Source organism: Narcine bancroftii, chromosome 1 (genome assembly GCF_036971445.1).
Source record: "Narcine bancroftii isolate sNarBan1 chromosome 1, sNarBan1.hap1, whole genome shotgun sequence".
NCBI classification, from domain to species: Eukaryota; Metazoa; Chordata; class Chondrichthyes; order Torpediniformes; family Narcinidae; genus Narcine; species Narcine bancroftii.
In genome coordinates, this window is record NC_091469.1 from 419838436 (window position 1) to 419853012 (window position 14577).

Genomic DNA, 14577 nt, shown 5'->3' on the forward strand with positions numbered 1-14577 from the left:
TTGAGACTTGTGTCCACCCACATACATGTCTGAATTTTAAAAATATATATATAAGGAAAAATGTAAAATTTTTCATGGTTTATGTTGTATTTAACAGGGATACAGGGATACAGGGCATGTAACAGCCAAAATGTGCATACTTACTTTGTTAGTCTGGGTGTGGCCATCTTGATTTCTGTGCATATTTGCGAGTCTTCAGTTGGCACATGTGCAGTGGGTTCACTAATTGGAGTTCGGTTGGTGCATGTGCGAGAGTTAAGCATCGTGATGACATTGAATTTAAACCCTTAACTTTTGTGCATGCGCCAACCGATCTCCAATATGCGAACCCACAGCGCATGCGCCAACCGAAGACTCACGCAGACATATAGGAATCAAAATGGCCACACCCAGCCTATGGACCCTGAGATGCTGACTAACAAAGTAAGTATGCACATTTTGGCTCTTGCATGGCCTGTATCCCTGTTATATATTGATAAATACAACATTTGATTAAAAGTTTGCTTTTAGACTTGGGTGCTCCATACGCATGGTCAAAATTCCAACTTGTGTCCATTTTGAGATACAACTGATCCTTTGGTCCAAATTAGAGTTATAAATCGGGGAGTATCTGTAATCCCAATTTATCCAATCTCCTTAGAAGTAAAGCCCTCCTTTCCAGGCAGTATCCTGATGTATATCTTATGCACTTTTCTGAAAGCTATCACATTCTTCCTGTCATGTGGCAACCAAAACTGTACACAGCACACTTAGTGTGGCCTGACCAATGTTTATTACAGCTGCAAAATGATACTCTAACTCTTGCACTCAATGCCTCGGCCAAACATGTTGAATACTCGCTTCGCTACCTTGATCCATCTGTGTCACCACTTTCAGGGAGCTATGAACTTGCACCCCAAGGTCTCTCTGTGCATCAATACTTCTGAGGTCTCTCGCATTTGGTGTGAATGTTCTTTTAGTATTTGACATCCTGAAATCATTACCTTAAACTTGGCTGGATTAAATTCCATCTGTCACCACTCTGCTTAACTTTTCAAATGATCGATGTCCCACTATCTCCTTTCATGACCTACTTTGCTAGATCCTACTGTATCAATTTTTGTCTTGCCAGCAAATGTTCTGATCAGTCCACCTCTATGCTCATCTAAGTTATTTATAGGTGTTTATTATATCTGACAAACAATGGTCCCAGCACCAATCCTTGCAGTAAATCTGTGGCAATAGACCCACTCAAGGAAAAAAAACCCTCAACTTCTCACCTCTGCCTTTTATCATCAAGCCAATTTTGCCTTCCTGACAAAGGGCTCAGGCCTGACAGCATTTTACTTCCTCTGGCTGCTGCGTGACCTGCTGAATTTCCTTAGCTCTTTTGTGAATGGCGTTCAACCCCCAGCATCCGCAGAATGTGTTATTTCACTCAATTGTGGATCCAGTTTGCCAACGTACCTTGGTCCATCCTCCTCTGCAGAATTTTGTCAGAAGCGTTATTAATAAGTCCATATAAACTGTCTTTTGCACTGCCTTCATCAGTTTTCTTAATTTGTCTTCTCAAATACCTCAATTGAAGTGAGTATGTGGTGTTATTTTACTTCAACTTAAGGGTGTAGCGGTAATGTTTCATTGTTTCTGGAAATTAGGTTGGCACTGGTTTCAGCTTTACTAACAAACCTGAAGGTTATGCACGAAATGAAGATGACGTTGGAAGGGACCTGTACAGGTCAGCCTTTTCTATTGCTTTGTATATTTAGTCTTCAGATTTTTTTTCCCCTTTTCCCAAAAGTGTGCCCTCACTGTGATATCTTCAATTTGTTTTGATGACACAATCTGTTTTATTTCTAACTGATCCTTTCAAAAAGAACAAATTAATAATGCACGTGGCCAGTGCTAACTTTTCGAGACAGTATTAAAGTAGTGCTGCACTCTGCTTCCTAAATGTTTTTCCTTTGAAGCCATTGCATGTGAGTTTCTGAAGCAGAATATAGCATAATTACATTGGATCTCGGGTGCAGATGGTCCATTCAGCATAACCAAGTCAGTATCCTACCGATTTTTCTCCCCTCCCCCACCCTAAATCGATCAATGTGGCCCTTTCTTAGTATCTGTCATACATTGATGGTTTCTTAGAGCACTCTTCTCCATCAATGGAAAATACTCTCCACATCCACTCTTGTTTAAATCCCTGCATAATTATAAAGATCTTGATTGAGCCCTCAGCTGTCTTTGTGCCAAAGAAAAGAGACTTCGTCTATCACCCCAACTGCTATGTACAGCCTCACATTCTGGAATCATTTGTGTATATGTTTTATACCAGTATTTCTCAACCTATGGTCTACAGATTTGTTGTAAGTGATCCACAGTGACATGAAAAATACAAATATTAGTGATGTAATATAGAAATAGTATGTAAAGTAAAATTGTAAATTTGGCAATTAAAAATAGGAAATTCTCAACAAAAAACAAAACAAAAATCATTTTGGTCGTCTGGGAAAGGGACTTAATCAGCCAGCACCATCAACCCCATTGCTTGGGTTTGTTCTAGTTAGTCAGTGGCATGGTATGAGGGCAAAAAGAGGTGTGAAGGAGCATTGAACATTATTTAAAGGTCTGACATAACTCTAGTTTTCCATTCTTTCTTGCCTGAGAGAGAGGAAAAAAGCAAGTGCTTGGTTTACTATTTATATGGTCTCGCTAACGGCACCATTTAGAGAACAGCTTTTTTTGTCATGCAAGATTCCTAGTTCCCATCACCATCGAAGTAGTAAGTGGCCTTTCTATCCTTCCTTTGCAATTTTTGTGTTGAATTTCATCTGACAGACATTCTGCAAATTTAGTCACTTTTTGCAGTCTTCCTCAGTATTGATTCTTCCCATCCTAATGACCATTGCAAATGCAGATTTAAAAAAAATTCTAGTGTCTAATTTGTTAATGTAAGCAGCGTACTGTACTGGCCCAACACTGACCCAACATCTTTACTCCCACGCTCTCTGTCATAAAGCCAACCAACAAGATGTTCTGTACTGCGTACTTTATTTTAAGTTTAAGATGAATAACACCTACTGCAATATCATTACCTACCCTCTGTGCTACCTCCTCAACAGTACCACTGAGTTTGGTGCAAAAAATGCAGCTGAGACTACATTACACGTTTTATACAGAAGCCAGAAGTGAATTTGTGCTCTAAATTTTCTTCATAATTATATCAGAGTTTAGTTCCCTGAAAACTTTTCATTTGTTAAGTTAGTTCTTTCTGATGAAAGTTGGTTTCCATGCAAAATTGATAGGGTCCAGATGACGTGATTAACAAGTATAAAGACATAAATCAATTGCCCTCTTCCCCTTTTTGACACTTCTTCCACATTCTTGCAACCTATACTTGTTTCTCTTAGTTGAAGTTGATATTTAGAACAAAATGCTGATTTTTTTTTTCCCCCAAGATTTTCTTGCTTCAGCCTAGTTTGAAGTCCCACAGAGACTTGACAGAATGAGGCCTTTATGAAACTTGCACTTCAGGGAGCAATATTAATTAAAAACCTGTATTCAGAAAAAACTGTCATAAAATGAGGACAGGCTCTTTAGGCATGGGACTTTAGTTGGGGAGAATATGGAGAGGTTGAACCAAAGTTAGGTTCACAGCATGTGTTTTTCTGGGACCCCTGTAGCCCATGTACTTGAAACACTCCACATTAACTTGAAAAGTAAATGGATTCAAATGGAAATGTTCCTTTCTCTATCTTCACTCGTGACAAAGGTTTTTTTAATATATATGTTAGAGACACAATTGGTAGCTTCTAGATTGTGATTTTGTAGACTTAAATGTTTGAGATTTTAACTAGTTAATGAAAATTAAAATAAAAACCGAACATGCTGGAAATGCTGATCAGGTCAGGCCATGTCTGTGAGAAGGGAAACAACACTAATATTATAAGTTGAAGAGACCCGATGAAAGGTTTCTGATCTGAAGCGTTAGCTTTGTTTCTCTTCTCACCTCTGCGCCAGACCTGCGGAATATTTGAAATAGTTATTGTTTTTACTTGTTAAATTAGTTGCAATTGTTAGAGACCACCTTTTTTCTATGTTTCAGTATAATAAATGTAATGCATACATATTTTATGTGTGAATTATTTTTAAATATAAGATAACATTGCAATGCTTTCCAATGGTTTCAACAGGCTTGTGTTTGCTTATGACCAAGGAAGAGTGAAATGAAATGTTATGAGCATAGTTGCTCAGTATAATGGTTGGTTACAAGCTTAATAAAAATGGAGCATTTCTTTGTTTGCAGTGCTCTTACCCAGTTTTTTCAGATATTCTATGAATATCAGAAGAATGACTTCTATGCTACAGGAGAGGTGGGCATTCCAACTATTTTAAGACCAAACAATGTCTTTCTGTGGTTTTCACAATGTTCCTGATATCAAAACCTGTGGTATATGTTGCAAAGTGAAATTCAAAAGTAATAATTCGGTACTACCTTGAAACATGTTTTATGATTTTTATTTTTTTGTTTGTTTGTTTTGCCCCACCCCACTTCTATTCTCCCACTTCACGATGAGATACAAGATTTAAATTGACTTCTGTGTTTGGGTGAAGTTCATAAAACTGGATTTGAGATTAGGGTCAAAATTAATCATGTCATTTGTTTAAAACTTTGTAAGCCATGCTGTATAAAGTCAGGAATTACATTTCATAGCAAATTCAATGATAATATTATTTAAAAGACCTATTATGTCTAGAGAGTGCCATTCCTATAATTTGCTTATTAGTAATATTTTCCGATGTCCATATTGTCAGTTAATAGCACTTCCAACTTTTCTGGATGTTTAAGTGAATGAAATATCATACATAAAATCAACTCTCCAATCTCAACCGTACACTCCATTACAGTAGTTGGTGGCATTCAAATACATAAAAGGGAAATCTGTCTTTAACCTCGATACAGATTTAAATCTGTATGTCATCATGCAGGATTAAATTGCTGTCTGTCATTAAATGTCAAACCCTCAGGATGCATGCAGATCATTTAGCCCCACTTAATGATGTGCAGAGTTCTCTGTGCACAGGCCAAAGTTTCAACATGGATTTAACACACTGGAAACAAATTCACTTGTTTCTTGTTTTGCTCTGGCAAATCAATGGCTACTGTGCAGCCGTTCATTTTCTGAGAAGTGATAAAGATGTTATATAAGAATGTTTCTGATTTGAAAGATTAACTCTGTTTCTCTCTCCATTAATGCTGTCTAACGAGATTATCCCCAGCCTTGTCAATTTTACACTAAAACTTTTAAGACCTGCTTGTTGTGGATTATCCAGTATGACTACAATGCAGAAACCGTTTCAAATTAGAAATTTGCATAAAATGTGCATCAATAGTTATGTCAAATTGGAACTGCTAGTTGGACTGGCAGTGAACATAGGGATAAATTTTTTTACCTCTCCACTGCCCCATTCATCAGGCTGGTTAATATTTAAAGAAAAATCTTAAAAGTTTAAGGACTGAAAGATACTTCCTTGCCATTAGATGAATAACTTGAATGTTTTTAGATTCAGCTGCTGTTTTCTGCAGTCATTTTATTGTATTGATTTGAATGGGTATGTGGAGGAGAGGGGGTTGGAGGGTTATTGGCGGAGAGCGGGAGGTTTGAGCTAGTGGAGTTGTTCTAGTGAACCGGTGCGGACTCGAAAGGTCAACCTGGCCTGTTTCCGCTCCGTAAATGGTTATATGGTTAAAGAATTGCGTGCATATCAGAACATCAATTTTGTAAAGCCAGGCAGACAAACAACATGAAAATAGGTTCTTCAGCCCACAGCCTCTACATTGTTCATCAGCTATCCATTTACGCTAATTCCACGAGCAGCTTGGCTCACATTGTGGTTAGCCCAACGTTCCTTTAGCACCAGCAACCAGGACTGGAATTTGAATCCTATACTGTCTTTACCGAGTTTGTACGTTCTCCCTGTGTCTGCGTGAGTTTCTTCTGGGAGCTCCGGTTTCCTCCCACCCTTTAAAATATACCAGGGTTGTACGTTAATTGGGTGTAATTGGGCAACATGGGCTCATGGGCCAAATGAGCTGTTATTGTGCTCTATGTCTATATTTAAATTTTAAAAAAAATTAAATTCACTATCTTCATCTTTTCACATTCTCATCAACTCCTCTCAGTTTCCATCATTCACCTACAAACTAGGGTCAATTGACAGTGCCCATTTAAATTTAAAAAAAATTAAATTCACTGTCTTCATCTTTTCACATTCTCAACAACTCCTCTCAGTTTCCATCATTCACCTACAAACTAGGGTCAATTGACAGTGCCCATTTAAATTAAAAAAAAATTAAATTCACTGTCTTCATCTTTTCACATTCTCATCAACTCCTCTCAGTTTCCATCATTCACCTACAAACTAGGGTCAATTGACAGTGCCCATTTAAATTTAAAAAAAATTAAATTCACTGTCTTCATCTTTTCACATTCTCATCAACTCCTCTCAGTTTTCATCATTCACCTACAAACTAGGGTCAATTGACAGTGCCCATTTAAATTAAAAAAAAATTAAATTCACTATCTTCATCTTTTCACATTCTCATCAACTCCTCTCAGTTTTCATCATTCACCTACAAACTAGGGTCAATTGACAGTGCCCATTTAAATTAAAAAAAAATTAAATTCACTATCTTCATCTTTTCACATTCTCATCAACTCCTCTCAGTTTCTATCATTCACCTACAAACTAGGGTCAATTGACAGTGCCCATTTAAATTTAAAAAAAATTAAATTCACTATCTTCATCTTTTCACATTCTCATCAACTCCTCTCAGTTTCCATCATTCACCTACAAACTAGGGTCAATTGAGAGTGCCCATTTAAATTAAAAAAAAATTAAATTCACTGTCTTCATCTTTTCACATTCTCATCAATTCCTCTCAGTTTTCATCATTCACCTACAAACTAGGGTCAATTGACAGTGCCCATTTAAATTTAAAAAAAATTAAATTCACTATCTTCATCTTTTCACATTCTCATCAACTCCTCTCAGTTTCCATCATTCACCTACAAACTAGGGTCAATTGACAGTGCCCATTTAAATTAAAAAAAAATTAAATTCACTATCTTCATTTTTTCACATTCTCATCAATTCCTCTCAGTTTCCATCATTCACCTACAAACTAGGGTCAATTGACAGTGCCCATTTAAATAAAAAAAAAATTAAATTCACTATCTTCATCTTTTCACATTCTCATCAATTCCTCTCAGTTTCCATCATTCACCTACAAACTAGGGTCAATTGACAGTGCCCATTTAAATTAAAAAAAAATTAAATTCACTATCTTCATCTTTTCACATTCTCATCAACTCCTCTCAGTTTCCATCATTCACCTACAAACTAGGGCCAATTGACAGTGCCCATTTAAATTTAAAAAAAATTAAATTCACTATCTTCATCTTTTCACATTCTCATCAACTCCTCTCAGTTTCCATCATTCACCTACAAACTAGGGTCAATTGACAGTGCCCATTTAAATTAAAAAAAAATTAAATTCACTGTCTTCATCTTTTCACATTCTCATCAACTTCTCTCAGTTTCCATCATTCACCTACAAACTAGGGTCAATTGACAGTGCCCATTTAAATTAAAAAAAAATTAAATTCACTGTCTTCATCTTTTCACATTCTCATCAATTCCTCTCAGTTTCCATCATTCACCTACAAACTAGGGTCAATTGACAGTGCCCATTTAAATTTAAAAAAAATTAAATTCACTGTCTTCATCTTTTCACATTCTCATCAATTCCTCTCAGTTTCCATCATTCACCTACAAACTAGGGTCAATTGACAGTGCCCATTTAAATAAAAAAAAAATTAAATTCACTATCTTCATCTTTTCACATTCTCATCAACTCCTCTCAGTTTCCATCATTCACCTACAAACTAGGGTCAATTGACAGTGCCCATTTAAATTAAAAAAAAATTAAATTCACTGTCTTCATCTTTTCACATTCTCATCAATTCCTCTCAGTTTCCATCATTCACCTACAAACTAGGGTCAATTGACAGTGCCCATTTAAATTTAAAAAAAAATTAAATTCACTATCTTCATCTTTTCACATTCTCATCAATTCCTCTCAGTTTCCATCATTCACCTACAAACTAGGGTCAATTGACAGTGCCCATTTAAATTTAAAAAAAATTAAATTCACTGTCTTCATCTTTTCACATTCTCATCAATTCCTCTCAGTTTCCATCATTCACCTACAAACTAGGGTCAATTGACAGTGCCCATTTAATCGACAGTCCACATATATTTGGGTTGTGGAAGGAAACTGGAGCATTTGGAACAAACTCGCACGAACACGGGGAGAACGTGAAAACTCCACATAGGTGACACTGAAGGTCAGAGATGGACCAAGCTCACTGGAGCAGTAGGCCAAGCTTACAAAAATAGACATTATCCTAAAATGGGAATTTACTTGTGGTGCATATTGAGGCAGGTTGACTTGTCCTGCTAATTTGACTTGCAATTGAACACCTAGTTGAAATATCACTGTGTCACTGATCCCCTAATAAGCTGCGCTTCATTATATAGACTAAATTTTGATACTCCAAATGTCACAACATAGGACAGGCATTGCACGGTGAATGTATCGGAATATCTCTAATTCCGTTGCTGTATGAAATAACATAATTCTAGTCATTTATTAAAATGGAATAGAACTGTGAAGCTGTGATGTCAATTTTATGTATTTTCTTCTGATTTTTCTGCGAAATCTGACTTTAAAAAATACAGAATCTGTTTTTGACTTTCTTTTAACTATATAAATTTTTGTCCAAAAAGATAGAGAATTAGTAACAACCAATGAAGAAGCAGCAAGAACAGAAATATAATGCCATTTTTTTTGTTGGAATTCTTTTTTCAACGTGTGCAGTCCTACGCTGGAAAGTATGTGCCTGCAATTGGTTACTATATTCATACCAACAACCCTACTGCAAAATTAAAGATCAACTTCAAGGGCATGGCCATCGGAGATGGACTCTGTGATCCTGAAGTAGTAAGTAGTTTTGTTGTAAATTAAGCAGCATACTTGAATTATAATTTAATTTTATCATGATAAAAGGAAGTCAGTTCTCAGTCAACTTCCTTATAACTTTAAGTCACTAATTTTTACCATGTGTTCATCCAGCCAGTTAGATTGGCTAGATTGCTTTAAATTATACCTTGCTGCCCATTTTAATTGCAGCCTTTGACTTTGAAAAATCACTTTCGTATTTCTTGAAATTGAGTTTTTGTAAAGTGACAAAATTACTCCATTGTTGTGTATCTGCTACGCAGATGTTGGGTGGTTATGCAGAGTTCATGTACCAGATTGGGATCATCGATGAGAAACAAAAGCAGTATGTCCAGCAGCAGACAGACATGGGAGTGCGTTACATCCAGCAGAAGAAATGGATTGAAGCCTTTGATGTATGTACCAAGGGTTTGGTCTTGGCCTTAAAATTAGAAACAGATGATGGGTCAGGGGAAGCATGATGGAAGCTCAGAAGTTGCTTGATGGCACATTGTTTAGTTTAAAAGCAATCATTGTTGTGGCATTCTAATGAGCTCTCTCCCTTGCTCATTTTTTTCTAAAATGTCAGAAAATTTTATGTTAGTACTACAAGATTAATTTTAAAAAATATTTTACTTAAGTTTTAAGAAAATACAGAATATAGGACTCAATTAATATATTAACAATAATACATTGAATATAGAAAAACATTCAAATAAAAAGGAGAGTCCCTCTTCTCCCAGTGCCCCCTCCCCAGATTCGAAAGAAAAGGGGACAGACGGTAGGGAATAGAGGGAGATAACAGAAAGAAAATGGAAAAGAAAAAGCAACAGGAGCCAGGTTCGACATCTCAGAGTCACCTCATTTTAAAAGTATTAAATTTCTAATAAGGAGTATACTAATTGACAACTATCAAAATAAATTAGACAATCTGGGCAATTGGGTAATCTAAGCAAGGTTGCCAAATTTTGACGAACATACTATATCTATTCCTAATACTATAAGTGATCTTCTCAAGGGGAATACAACTTTGCCCTTTCATGTTCTAACAATCAATGTGAAATAGGGAATCAGATTTCCATGTTACCACTATTCATTTGTTGGCTATTGACAATGCAATTTTAATAAATTTAGATTTACTTCTGGAGAAGTTAACTTTTATAACTGCCAAATTCCCCAGATCTAAAGGGAAGTTCACCCCCCACAATTTTTTACCCCAATTCTATCCAAAAGGGTCTTCATTTTGTGCATAACCCAGTGATATGTAAAAAGGTACCAACTTCTTTCTTCTTCTTTGGCTTGGCTTCGCGGACGAAGATTTATGGGGGGGGTAATGTCCACGTCAGCTGCAGGCTCGTTTGTGGCTGACAAGTCTGATGCAGGACAGGCAGACACGGTTGCAGCGGTTGCAAGGGAAAATTGGTTGGTTGGGGTTGGGTGATGGGTTTTTCCTCCTTTGTCTTTTGTCAGTGAGATGGGCTCTGCGGTCTTCTTCAAAGGAGGTTGCTGCCCGCCGAACTGTGAGGCGCCAAGATGCACGGTTTGAGGCGATATCAGCCCACTGGCGGTGGTCAATGTGGCAGGCACCAAGAGATTTCTTTAGGCAGTCCTTGTACCTCTTCTTTGGTGCACCTCTGTCACGGTGGCCAGTGGAGAGCTCGCCATATAACACAATCTTGGGAAGGCGATGGTCCTCCATTCTGGAGGCATTACCTACCCAGCGCAGTTGGATCTTCAGCAGCGTGGATTCGATGCTGTCGGCCTCTGCCATCTCGAGTACTTCGATGTTAGGGATGAAGTCGCTCCAATGAATGTTGAGGATGGAGCGGAGACAACGCTGGTGGAAACGTTCTAGGAGCCGTAGGTGATGCCGGTAGAGGACCCATGATTCTAAACACCTATCAGAGAATTCTATGTTATTTTTATGTATCTTTTGAGGTGTGAGATATAAATTGGTGCAGAAAATGATAATGAATCAGTCTATATCTAGAATTAATTAAGGTAGTCCTACTATCTACACATAGATCTGACCAGCATTGTGGATTGATTACAATTAACAAATCTGATTCTCATCTCTCCCTCAATCTATGTAGTCCAGATTTTGGGCTTTGATCTTGGATCAAAGCACATATATGAGAGATAAATTTGGTTGCATTCCCCTTTTGAATTAGAATTTCCATGTCTGAGCACATTTGTAGGACCATTAATGGTCCCCATTTTTTCCTAAAAAAAATCGCAATTGAAGATAGCAGAAGAATGTGTTGTTAGAGAATAAAAATTATTTATTTTTAAGTTCCTCAAAAGACATAAAATGCCTCTATTGATCATAAAAATCTTCAATGCACCTGATACCATGATGGTACCAGGTAGCCAACATTCTATTGCCCAAAGTCATGAGTATGAAATTGTTTTTAGATGGAGGCATCTTTTAATCCCACAAATTGTTTCATTTTATTCCAAATATAAATTACATGTTATTTGCTTTCTTTTTAATTTATTTAAAATTCCATTTGTAAATGTCTTCTGCTATCTCCTCTCCTACCATGTGCAAGCCAAATATAGCCCAGGAAGGAATCGCCTTATTTAAAAAAAAGAAGCAACAAAACAAATTTGTGCAGATAAATAATATTATTTTTTAATCCAATAATTTTAACCCTCCTGATTTATAATCTTGGGTCAATTTATCCATGAACAAATATGTCCGTTAAGAATTTTACAAAATTTATTAGGTAGTGGAATAGGAAAGGATTTAAAAAAAGTATTGAAGTCTCAGCATTAACTTAATTTTTACACAATTTACTCTGCCCAATAATGTGATGGGCAGGTTTACCCACCTATGCAGGTCCTCCTCAATTTTCTGCAGCAAGGAGAGATAATTAAACGTATAAAATTACTATTAAATTTAATCCCCAAATACTTCATATTAGATTTGGAACAATTAAACAGGTGGCCATATTAATAAAGTCTCCTTTGCCTGAAGGTAAAATCTCACTCATATCCTATTTTATATCTCGAGAATTTCCCATAATTATCCAGTATGGTCTTAAGTCTTAACAGAGAACTGGCCAGATCAGTCAAAATATTGTGGTGATACACCACTCGCCTACTGCAGGAAGATCACTGGAGGACAGACAACACCTGGTCGACCACTTGGGATATAGGCCACATCAGGCCCCTCTCAAGGTTAGTCACTCGGGAACAAGATACAGCTAGCCACAGCAGAGACTTTAAGCTGAATAAAGCCTTTGTTTCAGTCTGCTTACTGTCACTACAGTGTATAACAATTTACTCAGCTTAAATTTAATCTGTTATGGAGAAGGTCCTGAGCACCGTGAGCCTCGAAATCGACCTTCGTCACCCGGAAGCGCAAGCGCGCCTCAAAATCTGGAGGCACACGATCAAGGCACTCATCGAGACACATCCTGTCATCCAAGACTCCGACAGGAGGAAACTCGTACTGCTCCGCTTGAAGTCGGGTCCCCGAGCCTTCCAGGCACTCAAGGACTGCTCTGAATACTCAGAAACGATGGACATCTTGGAGGTGATGTACAAGCCCCCAACGAAGGCAGTCTACGCCAGGCACCTCCTGAGTATTTGTGCCCAACAGCCAGGAGAGACAGCTGAATCCTACCTGGGAGCCCTGCGTGAGCTGGCCTGGCCGTGTCAGTTAGAACCTAGGGTGTGAGAAGGAGATCGAGAGGTTGGTCAGGGACACCTTTGTTCAAGGCCTGCGCTCGAGAACCGTCCGAAAGAGGCTGCTAGATGACAATATCTACTCCCTGGCCCGAACTGTGGAAGTAGTCTGATCCCTGGAAGCAGCAGCCCTCCACACTGAAGCCTTTGACTCCCAACTCCCTCAGGCCTCTGCATGGACAGCCCAGACTGCAGCTGTGACCCGAAACCAGCTAGTAGATGAGAGCATCGCTGTCGCAGGCTCCCTGCGCCCATGTAAGTACTGTGGGTCCCGGTGTGGGTCAGGTTGACAATCGCGCCAAAACTGCCTGGCCAGAAATCAGTACTGCTCAAAGTGTGGCAAGAAAGGCCATTTTGCTAAAGTATGCCTTTCTAAGCCTGCTGGCAGCTCAGCGGCCCTCTAAGACCAACCCCCCCTCCTACCTGGGCCCTGCCACGTGTGAGTGCCGAGCGATGCCATTGCCCCCACAGCTACTTCAGTCTTCCCCAGCCTCGGCAGCCCCACTTCCGGTCCCACTGGGAATGACCGCTGCGTGTTCACCACAAGCGCTGGACCAGCCAGAGCCATGCCAATGACGTCACTTCCGCCTCCCGGGATGACATCCCCACTACCAACGGCCAACGTGATGACGTCACCTTTGACTGATGATGTGATGACATCACTTCCTCCCGCACAAACGGCATGACCAATGGGCAAGGCCAACCTTGCCACCGCCATGCACCCCAACGAGGCGCCGCCATCTTGTGCCGGGTGGGTGAAAGCGCCACCGCCACCCTGGCCTTCCTTACCCGCACCAACGACTCTACTCACAACAACAACGTGGTCGACACGGGTGCTGACCAGACCGCCCTACCGATGCACCCAATGACTGCAGACGCCGCGGATCGCCGTGCCCTTGCCTACAGAGGACTCCACCGGCTGCTACTCACCTCAACTATCGGAGAGCAGTGACTTGGAGCCCGAGATGGTCCTAGCCGCCACCACTTTGACAAGAGACATTCCACACGGCCTCAGGTGCTCCATGATGGACATTGCTGAAAATGGTCATGTAAAAAAATGCCTACTCGACAGCGGCAGCACCGAGAGCTTCATACACCCAAACGTGGCCCGAACTTTGAGACTTAAAATCTATCCCTCTACCTTGGCAATTCCCTTCGCCGCCAAGGGCCTCTCTATAAATACCCTCAGACACTGCTCCGTTGATCTGACTGTGGGTGGGGGGGCGGGGGGAGAGACATACAACGGGTTCAGGCTCCTGGTCATGCACAAGCTCTGAGTCCCAGTCCTCCTGCAGAGCATCACCCTCGCCTTCGATGGGCCCTACCCCCACTCACGGTCCACAGCACACTGTCCAACCAGCCCTGGCCAACCTGCAGCCTCTCCATACTATGCATCACCCCTCCTGCCCTCTTCTCCTACCTCACGCCAGACTGCAAATGATAGTGGCCAGAAGCAGGTGCTATTGTGCAACCGATAGAGAATTCATTAAAGTGCAAGTAAAGTGGCTTCTGGCGGAGGCTGTCATAGAACCCAGCACCAGCCCATGGAGAGCCCAAATCCTGGTGGTCAAAAGGGGCAGCAAACCAAGAATAGTCATAGACTACAGTCAGACCATTAACTGGTACACCCAGCTGGACGCCTACCCCTTACCCAGAATACCTGACGTGGTCAATGAGATAGCCCGCTACAGGGTCTTCTCCACAATCGACCTGAAGTCGGCCTATCATCAGCTCCCAATCCATGCACAGAACAAGCCCTACACTGCTGTCGTGGCGGATGGGCGCCTCTACCAGTTTCGCCATGTTCCATTTGGGATCACTAACGGGGTCTCCGTCTTCCAGCG

At 39.9% G+C, this 14577-nt stretch overlaps 1 protein-coding gene across 2 annotated transcripts in view; it reads left to right on the plus strand.

Moving 5' to 3' along the window:
• cpvl (carboxypeptidase vitellogenic like) overlaps window positions 1-14577 on the plus strand; it is a 129906-nt gene that overhangs the window by 60500 nt on the left and 54829 nt on the right. For both annotated transcript variants that reach the window (XM_069914084.1, XM_069914085.1), the window contains exons 7-10: window positions 1638-1717; window positions 4283-4349; window positions 8921-9043; window positions 9325-9456. In XM_069914084.1, coding sequence (XP_069770185.1) covers window positions 1638-1717; window positions 4283-4349; window positions 8921-9043; window positions 9325-9456 — 402 coding nt within the window. The remainder of the gene's footprint in view (window positions 1-1637; window positions 1718-4282; window positions 4350-8920; window positions 9044-9324; window positions 9457-14577) is intronic.